Source organism: Parus major, chromosome 25LG1 (genome assembly GCF_001522545.3).
Source record: "Parus major isolate Abel chromosome 25LG1, Parus_major1.1, whole genome shotgun sequence".
Taxonomy (NCBI): Eukaryota; Metazoa; Chordata; class Aves; order Passeriformes; family Paridae; genus Parus; species Parus major.
This window is the reverse complement of record NC_031793.1, coordinates 8,206-18,048: the sequence shown is the minus strand read 5'-3', so window position 1 is coordinate 18,048 and position 9,843 is coordinate 8,206. Positions and strand designations below refer to the sequence as shown.

The following is a 9,843-nucleotide window of genomic DNA, read 5'->3' as shown; positions in this document are numbered from 1 at the left end:
ATCTTCCCCTCAGGAAATCCTTGTGGATCTTCCCCATAGGAAATCCCTGCAGACATTCCCCCTCAGGAAATCCCTGCAGACATTCCTTCCTAAGGCTAAGAACAACCCAGTAATGGCAGAGCCTTTGGCACAGCCCCAGCACTGAGCGCTCCCAGAGCCACCCGTCAGGTCCATGTCACATCTGACAGCTCTATTCTTCAGTGCTACACTCAGTTCATCACTTACTGTCTCAAACAGCTCCTCCATCAGCTCATTCACTTCCTTTTCTGCAAGTAAAATTAAAAAGAATTATGAAGATCCCTTTTCCAAGAAACACTCAGCAATCCTGTCATAATATCAACTCAATTAAGGAATTTCTCTCACAAAGGGAAACCCTCTTCTTGCAAACAGAGGACCAAAAAAAGAAAGGCCCCTGATAATTCCTTTTTTAATGCTGGGCCCAAAAAAACTTGAGCTGAGATAGTTTGGATTCTAAAATATCCCATAAAAACCTCATTTCCATGATTAAATTTAAAGTTATGTTAATCTGCAATAAGACCTAAAGCAAGTGTGGCTTGTTGCAAAGATGGAAAGTGATATGTTTATAAAACTAAGCTGAAGACTGTGAGGACTTCAAAATTTAATTAAATTCAATCAGAAGGCAAGCATTCAAGTCTGAACTGCCTGAAGCTTTCAGGATGCATTATCACTTTATTGATGCATTATCAATTTCAGGTTGTAGTGTCACCTAAATATTGTTCTTCAGGCTGTGCTGCACCTGAGCACAGCAGCTCAGCCCAGATCCTTCCATGGACAACCAGAGAGCCAAAAGCATGCAGATCTTTATTTAATACCCTACACTGCAAAAATCCTTACAACAAAAGACTTCCCAGTGAATTAATACTGCCAGCATGAAAGGAGGGGGAATTCCTGGAGAACTCACTCGTGATTCTCACAGCACGGTCATTCCTAAAGTCTTCTGTGTCTGGTTCATCCAGATCTTCCAGGAAATTGTACTCAGGGTCATCATCATCATCAGCTTCATCTGCAAAGAAGCAGGTTTTGGACTGTCATTACCCTGCCCCAGCACCAAGCAGCTGCCAGGAGCAGAAGCTCTTTGTTCACTGCCTGACCTGTCACAAAGGAAGCTGGAATTACTGCTGGAAATGAACTGTGTTTCTTTTATGGAAGCAGTATCAAACCCATCCTCCTTTCAAACCCAGCTGTTAGGCACCTGACCTACAACCATGCCCATTCTGAAAAGCTGGCTTGACTCTCTGGGATCTGAGTTGCAGCTAAATTTAGAAAGAGTCGAGTAGTGTCATTTCAGTTTCTGTTTTATATTCAATTTGCACAACTGTAAGCAAGCAGTAAACAGGAAAAAAAGGAAGCTGGGCCCCAGAGCTTGTTCCTCTTTCTTCTCAAAAAGAAAAGAACTGTTTCTACGCCCAAAAAAACGTGCCCCAAACAAGGAGTACAACACACTGGGATTCAGGGGGATCAATGGTGAGCATCAGGGGTTAAATCCACCACTTCTCTTTGTGGCTGCCACTTCCAGGGATCCAGGAGCAGCCACAGCTTCTATGAGCACCCTGTGCCAGGGCCTCCCCACCCTCACAGGGAGGAATTTCTTCCAAATATCTCATCTAAACCTCCTCCTGCCAGTGTGAAGCCATTCTCCCTCATCATGTCACTCCATCCCTTGGGAATTGTCACTCCCTGTGCTCCTTGTAGCTCCTTCAGGTCCTGGAAGGACACCCCAAAGCCTTCTCTTCTCCAGGCTCAACATTTTGAGCTCCCTCAGCCTTTCCTCCCAGCAGAGCTGCTCCATCCCTCTGATGCCTCCTCTGGACCCTCTCCAGCAGCTCCAGGTCCTTGCTGTGCTGGGCCCAGGGCTGGGGCAGCTCTGCAGGTGGGGTCTCAGCTGAGTGGGGCAGAATCCCCATCTTGTCCCCCACTGGGGGATCAGTCCAGGGCTCAGGGAAGGTTCTGAGCTCATGTGCAGCCTCCCAGGGCTGCTCCATCTGCTCATCCCTGTTGCCCTGAAAACTCAGCTTCTGAGCTTGCTGACATGGTTTCCTAAGGACTTTCCCAGGACAGTAACTGTAAACACAGATATGTGTACATTCCTTCTGTTCCACATCTTGTGATGAGCATCTCTCATGGCCAGTGCAGTGAGAAAGTGTTATCCTGACCATCCCATCCCTGGCCGTGGTCAGGATCCTATAAATCCTGGGAGGAAAAATAAACTCTGCTTTTCCTTTCAGCACACCTCGACCTGTGTCCCCGTGATCTATTCATCCTCAGCGCTAACACATCCCCAGCCTGGATCTACCTGCCAGGTGCAACACCATCACCTGGCCTGGTTAAACCACAGACTCTGCCCCACCTCCACATCTGCCAGGTACCTTCATTCTCCACATCATCGTTCATGAGCCCCCCGAGCCACCTCTTCCACTCCTCGTCGTCGGCGGTGTTGGGGTCGTACATGTCGGGGGTGATGTCGGGCGCGCGCAGCTCGGCCTCCAGCTGCCCCAGGGGAACGTCCTTCAGCGGCCGCTTGGAGCGCGTCCTGAAGGCGATCAGGCTGTCCTCCAGGGGCTGCAGGGACAAACGTGGCCTCCCTGGGATTTGCAGCCCAGCCAAGTAAGCCCAACCCCAAAAATATTCGATTCCTGCCGCAGAGAATCGTTCAGTTCTGTAGGCTGAGAAACTTTCGCTACTCTTCCTGTCAAGCTGCTGTTCCTTATAAATATACATTTAAATACATTATTGCTCATTTATCTGCCACCCAGAAAGCAGTTTCCACTTGCAATATTTGATTCTTTCATTTATGTTTTACTCTGATGTTAATCTGGAGCAGCATCCCAGCACTGTCTCTCCACCTCAGCCTTGCCCAGGAACACAGAGCAGTAAAGCATTTCCCAAATATTAAAATGGGACACTGGGTCTCTTGAGAACCAAATTCCTCAGCTGTTAACAGTGAAAATTGTGCCTGCAAAACGTAACTAAGCCAACAGGATAATTTTCAAAAGGAAAACTATTTTCATTAGTTATGTAAATGTTATCGAGTTACATTTAACAGCTGAAACAACAGCAGTGAGAGACTTATGAGCACTAACAGTGTGATGACAAGAAACTAAAAGCCTGTGTCACCAACAATATTTTTAACAGCTGCTTCTGAATGCCCTGGACACTCTGGAGATGCAATTTCACAGAATCCAAGACCCATGGAATCATTTAGATGGGAAGGGACCTTAATGTTACAACCCACACCTTCCACTAGCCCAGGCTGCTCAGAGCTCCACTGATTATTTGAAGTTATAGGAGGAGAACAGAATGCAATAAAAGAAGGAGCAGAGAACACCAGAAAATGACAGAAAAAACCCAGAAAATCCCCTCCTCTCTAAGGAATTTTAAGCAATAAAGCCCAGCACCATACCTGGTAGGAGTCCATGCAGACAGGGCTCGAGGCCAGCTCCTCATCCACTGCGTGCAGCTTCTCCATGAAGGTGCTGTCTTTGCTTTGCTTGGGTTTGGGAGGTGGTGGGGGTCCCATGGGAACCACTTCAGCACTAATGTGTCTCACAACAGGTGTTGTGACCTTCTCCATCTAATTAAAAAGGCCTTTGTGTTAAAAGGTTTTATTCAGAACAGAATTTTCCATGGACAGAGTAAATCTCTTTTCCTGCTCGACCAGAAATGGGAGAAATGCTTCACAGAAGGACAGGGATTTTTCTTATTGCACTCACTTTGGTTTTCAGAAAACACAAAGAAATATGAAGATTTGCTGGGAAGGAGACATTTGAGTATCAGTCTCCTGATAAACCTGAACACCAATTATTGTGGCAGAATCCTCCCAGAAACAAACTCATGGTGAGTGGAATGTGGAAATATCAGTATAATATTGCTGGTTTTGATCCCAGTGTCAGTTCCCAGGGTCTTGCTGATCCTTGGCCTGTATCACACTGCACCCACCACTCCCTCTGACTGTGCACAGTCAAACAAACACCTTTATGCTTTTACCAAACACATTTTCTGCTCCTAAGCCAAGCACAGGAAGCCTCTCTCCTGCAGTCCCCAGAAATGATCAGAAAAATAATCATTATCTAAGGACTCAACAACTACTTCCATTCCCAGAGTTTTATTTTACACTCAGCCCTTCCTGCAAGGAAATGTGGCAGTGAGACCCTAAAGCCACCTGGCAGCTGGAATGTCCCCACAGCTTTAGGAATTGATACCTTTTATTGGGTTTGGACTAATAAATTAGGAAAAATGACTGTTTCCTCCAGCTTTACCTCACAGAGTGTCCCTCCCTCCTCATCAGAGGAGCGCCTTGTCCTGGACCTCTTGGCTCCACGAGGAGAAGAAGCCGTGCTCTCCACATCGCTCTCCAGCAAGCTCTGAGGGCAAGAGATGCAGAATGCTCTCAAACCACCATGCCACAATCAATAACTGCTCCAAATAACACTTCAAAGACTCTCTTTCAGCCAAATGAATAGTAGAGCATTGAGGAATGATTACTGGAAAGTCCAGGATGACTTACAAGTGCCCATGTGTTAAAACAGAGTGTTCTCCTGCCTCAGACACACAGCTCTGTGCTGAGCACCCAGACCTTTGCACAAGCTGCATTTACCTCTTCTGCAGTCTCATCCTCATCTTCATCATCAGGCTGGTATTCTTCATCAGAGGAATCATCTTCCTCCAGAGGAATGTCCACGAACTGAGGTGGCTGCACACAAAAGAGGGTGAGCACTGTTAACAGGCAGGAGGAGGAGCTGCACTCTAAGGGAGCAAATATTTCACACTGAGGAAACCCTGCAGCTCAGAAAGGAAATCCTGAAGAAACCAAAGAAACAAATTGCTAAAAGATTGGCAGAGGAAAGCAAGTGGTTTGAGAAGGTGCAAGAACAAGCAGAAATCATTTAGTATTTATGATGGAAACTGCACGAGCAGACACCAGCTCAGAGATGGTTTTGGGACACGGGTCTGCTCCAGCCCTCCCAAAGATCTCTGCCTCAGCAGGAAGCCTCCAGTATGGTCTCCCCTTTCCCAGCAATAATTCACTCACCTTCATCTCATTTGCCTTCTTAATTGGAGAAATGTTCCATGTTGGGATCACCTAGGGACAGCAGAGACACTTGGGCTGTGTCACACAGGCAGGGACAATGTCATCAGCCTAAGGAGCACCTGAGCTTGTCACCTTCATCTCCACAGTGACCAAGCAACAACAGAGCTCAAACAAAGCCTTCAAATCTCCCATGGCATCTCCAGGAAACAACTTCAGGACAATGGACACTGGGAATTCACTGCCCTTCCCGACCCTCACCTGGCTCTGTGCTGCACAGTTCAAATGAATCCTTTTTTTTAAAACACTGTTTTAACTGATTCTTTTCATTTCAAGACTTAAACCACATTTATGCTTCTCTTAGAGGGTCACACAAGCAAAGCCATTCACAGAACAACAGAACAGGCTGAGCTGGAATGAGTCCAACCCCTGGTCCTGCACAGACACCCCAACAGCCACACCCTGGGCATCCCTGGGAGTGTTGTCCAAATTTTCCTGGAGCTCTGGCAGCCTCAGGGCTGTGACCATTCCCTGGGGAGCCTGGGCAGTGCCAGCACCTCTGGGGGAAGAACCTTTCCCTGACACCCAACCTGAACCTCCCTGAAACAGCTCCAGCCACTCCCTGGGTCCTGTCACCATCACAAAGAGCAGAAGTTGGAGCTGCCCCTTGGGCAAGGGGAAGGTGCAACAGGAAAAGCAGATTTTTACTTACTCCTCCTTTCTCCACAACTTCCTTCAGTTTGGAACGAGTCATTTTGGGCTCCTGAGAGTTTAAAACAAGACAACAGCAACAAATTCAGTCCTTTTATTAACAACAGACTCTTTACTATGAAGCTCTCCTCTTTTTTTAGGTTAATTACCTTTAAATTCAGTACCTTTAAATTAATTACATTCCAGACATCACCACAGTAACCTCAAAAATAAGTCCTCATATTTCTGTTTCATAATTTACACTCTTCATCCAGGTGGCAAATCTGATAATGAAACCTAATTATTGTAACAGGTTTATATTCTTATTTGGTCCACCTCTTCTCCCCACATCCCATTATGGCCCAGGAAGGCAAAGTGGAGAAGGCCTCGTGCATTTGGAACAACTGATAAAACAAAGTGAGCAAGGCTATTACTTACAAATAAAGGAATATCTTCTGTCTCACTGATGGCTGCTTTCATCATGGCCACCACGTGTTCATTTGTGATTACTTCCTAAAGGAACACACAAAACCAGGATGTTTATTAAAGAAAAACAGACAATATAACATATAACAATAATAAACTACCTGGAAATATGATGGGGGAATGCTCAAGTGTGCTACAGGCTTTGTAATGACACAGCAGCAAAAATGATTGTTCAGAAATCAGATAGTAAAATTTAAAGCAGTGATTATAACATTTGCACTACATTCTCTGTGAATGCTCCCCAGGAAAAAAATCCCAGCAGAGAGAAAGAAAACAGTCAAAACAGAAGCCCACACCAGTTTCCCTGATATCAGTAATCAGTCATGTCATGTAATCAGTAAAATGTGCTGATCCCAGTCACAAGAGAAATGCTGCTGTGCAGCTGCAACAGAAAACCTAAATCTTGATTAAACTTCAACCTTTAAGCACTCACAGGCTCCCAAAGCAAGGGTGCAAATCTCTGGAGAAAGTGTGGGATAATATCCAGTCTCTGAAACATTGTGCTACTGCATTCCAGCAAAGGCTGCAGGCATTTGGGACACACAGGGGAAGGCAGGAGAGACACAACATCTCAGCCTGCATTTTCTGAGTGCCTCCACAAGGCTCCAGGGGAGGCAGGTGACTGTGAGGAAACTCCCACATGATAGAGAAATGCATTAATTTGGGGCACTTGCACAGAATCCAGCGGTGAATCTGCCTCAAAGAACCGTGGCAGTCCCCATGTTTGCCACAGGGATGGCAAAAAGGGAAAATATCTGAGATTACCTGGATTTGAACAATTCTTGGCTGCAGGGAAAACAAAAAGTACAATTTTTGATCCTGTGGGGAAATAAATACTATTGCTCTCCAGATCATGCTTTGGGATGAACTGAAAAGACTCAACTGAGGTTTGGAGTTAAGAGATTCACTCCAAAGCTGTGACAGCACAAATATTCTTCTGAAATTCTCCTCTCTGGGAGTTGTGTGATGGACATTAACTAGAAGTGATGCATTTTTGTCAGTACCACTAGAATTCCACCACAATTTTAGGATGGAACAGCTCATTCAAAAGAGGAAACAGCTCACAGCCTACACCTGCCCACGTGGGCCCAGAAGGATCATTTTACTTCAGTTATTCCTGCTGTAACTGCTCAGGAAAAACAACCAGCCCCAGGTGCCAGTGTAAGCACAGGGAAGTTGTGATGCCTTAAGTTTTAGCTTTCTTATTTTCCAGATTCTGTATTGCATTACTGAAAAGTGTTATAAAGTGTTAGCAAGTTCTCTTCACAGTTCAGTCAGACAAAAAAATCCTTTTCCAGCCTGAGAACCAAGGACACCATCACAGCTTCAGGCCCAAAAAATGGATAAACAGAGGTGAATTGAGGAGAGCAATCTGGGAGGATGGGATTTCACCACCTGAAGCTGTAATTGGACAATTGACCCCGATATGGAAATGGACCAAAACTTTAAAAAGTGTGAAAATTCATAACCCAGGGTCCATCTTGGGTAGAGCCTTGGCCAGGCTCTTGTACTGCCCAAGGTGCATTCTTTGCAGGCTTTTTAATGAATACCTACTTTATTCCCTTAACACTGGCTAGCCTCTGTTCTAGGTCTTTGAAGGCCTCTCTAATAAATCCCAACTTTATTCCCTTAACACTGGCTAGCCTCTGTTCTAGCTCAGCCTCTCAAGGCATCAACACCCGCTGGAAAATCCAGGTGAGTGGCACGGACACCACATGATCCCATCTTCACAGATTTATTCACAGGATCCCCTCTTTACAGATTTATTAGCAGAGATCAGGACATCAAGAACCAGGAATCCAGGAGCCCCCAGTGCTGCCTGGCAGCCCAGTCCCCCACACTCACGTGCAGGATGTTCCTCACGTTGACCACAGTCAGGTTGTGCTGTTTGGCTCCATCCTCCAGGGTACGATCCAGGGACTCGTCCAGTTTGATATCACAGGACAAGGAGCCCTCTTCTTCCAGGCCTTTCCCTTCTCTTTTCCTTTTGGTCGCCTTCCTCCTCCTCTTCCTCCTCTCGACGTCCTCCCCATCCTGCTCCTCTGAAAATCGGCAGAAACGGAATCTGAAACCTCGGCTGTTTCACATCCAGCACATTGTGGGAGGATGAGTTTGAAAATAAACACAAACTAGAATTCTGCAGCTACTGAAACAGCAGAACTTCCATCAGCTGATGCACCCAAACACAAACAGCCATGAGAAACAGAAAGTCTTTAGAATGATGGATTCAAGTTCTGCAGGACATGAAGCTCATGCAGCTGCCACCTCCTCCAGAATGATTTACAGAATGGCCTCAGCAACCTTTTAACACTTTTAACAACATTGCAAGACTCCAGGTACCACACAGCAAGAACAGGTTACAGTTTCCAGGACTTAAAAAGCCTTTTCCTGCTTTGCTGACTCAGAGAGAGAAAAGAAACATCATTTTCCCTTAAGCAGAGCAGCGATCTTTAGCAGCCAAAAACTGCAGAGATCAACTCCAGCAAGTTCCACTGGGACACCTGTACTTTACTGAGACACTGAATTATGGAGCACAAGATGAAATCTTTAAAAAAAAACCCTGCACCTACACAGCCCCCACCATCTTCACAATCCCAGAATCTGCTGCATCAGTCACAACATTTATCCCGTGGAATAAACAGCCCCAAATCCAAGTTTTCTCCACCACTCTGCTGGGACCACTCACCAGCTCTGGTGTTCTTCGGTGGCTTCATCATGGTGGGATTTCTGGCAGCCACCTGCAGGGAGCTTCTCCCTGGAGACTCTGGCACTGCACCAGGGCTTTCACTCGGATATGGATCCCGCTGGGAATTCACTTCCACCTCTGTGTACAGCTTAGGGATTTTCCCTGGAAACAGAACACCCAGCTGTAGCCAGGCACACCACAGGGACACACAGAGCAAAGATAACACACCAGTGTGTGCTACACTGAACCCTAACAAATTCATTTTCCATTGAATTTCCCATCCAAACACATCAAACCGAATGAATTCAGCCAGGGCACAGGGCAGCAGCAGCTCCATCCAGCTGGGAACAGAAATCCCATTCCAGCGATTTCAGCCTCGCTCCCTCACTATCAGCTGGGCACAGCCACGCTCAAACCCACCCCTGTCACAACTTCCAGAAAGTGGTCATTTGTTCAAAACAAATTGAACTGGATTGTAGTCCCTGTTGTACAAATGGAACTGCCAAGGGAGGGACGAGCAGACCTCACAGCCCATCAGTGCCATGGCAGGGACACCTTCCACTGCCCCACCTGCCCCTGGACACTTCCAGGGATGAGAAAACGTCGGAAAAGACCTCATATTCACTCTAACCTAAACACTTCCAAGGGGAAAAAATACCAAAACAAAATAAACATCACAAAACCCCAGGGCCCAAAGCCGCCGCCCCTCCCGGTACCTTCCGCCGCCGCCGGACTGCCGGGGCCCGCGGGGAGCTCCTGCCCGGGGCCCGGGGCCGCTCTCCCGGGGGGTTTCCTCCCGCCCTTCGGTGAGGCCTCCCCGGGCCCCCTCCCCGCGGGCCTGGCCGAGCCGCCGCCATCGGCAGCTCCGGTGGCGGCGGAGCCTCCGGGCAGCTCCGCGTCCTCCCCGCGCTCCCTCGGGCTCGGCGGCCCCGCC

General features: G+C 47.2%; 1 protein-coding gene across 3 annotated transcripts in view; it reads right to left on the bottom strand.

Moving 5' to 3' along the window:
- The window catches only part of LOC107214567 (GON-4-like protein), a 28,545-nt gene extending 18,723 nt beyond the window's left edge, over positions 1–9,822 (bottom strand). The window contains exons 1-12 of one of the 3 annotated variants that reach the window (XM_015650094.3): positions 9,626–9,822; positions 8,910–9,071; positions 8,069–8,265; positions 6,176–6,250; positions 5,760–5,810; positions 5,051–5,101; positions 4,616–4,711; positions 4,278–4,382; positions 3,422–3,592; positions 2,388–2,580; positions 923–1,024; positions 226–266 (exon numbers count right to left, since the gene is read on the bottom strand). In XM_015650094.3, the coding sequence (XP_015505580.1) occupies positions 226–266; positions 923–1,024; positions 2,388–2,580; positions 3,422–3,592; positions 4,278–4,382; positions 4,616–4,711; positions 5,051–5,101; positions 5,760–5,810; positions 6,176–6,250; positions 8,069–8,265; positions 8,910–8,940 (1,113 nt within the window). In that variant the 5' untranslated portion in view covers positions 8,941–9,071; positions 9,626–9,822. Of the gene's footprint in view, positions 1–225; positions 267–922; positions 1,025–2,387; positions 2,581–3,421; positions 3,593–4,277; positions 4,383–4,615; positions 4,712–5,050; positions 5,102–5,759; positions 5,811–6,175; positions 6,251–8,068; positions 8,266–8,909; positions 9,589–9,625 lie in introns of those variants that run through there. The other 2 variants (XM_015650093.3, XM_015650092.3) reach the window with 2 other exon arrangements.
- Positions 9,823–9,843: the final 21 nt, after the last annotated feature.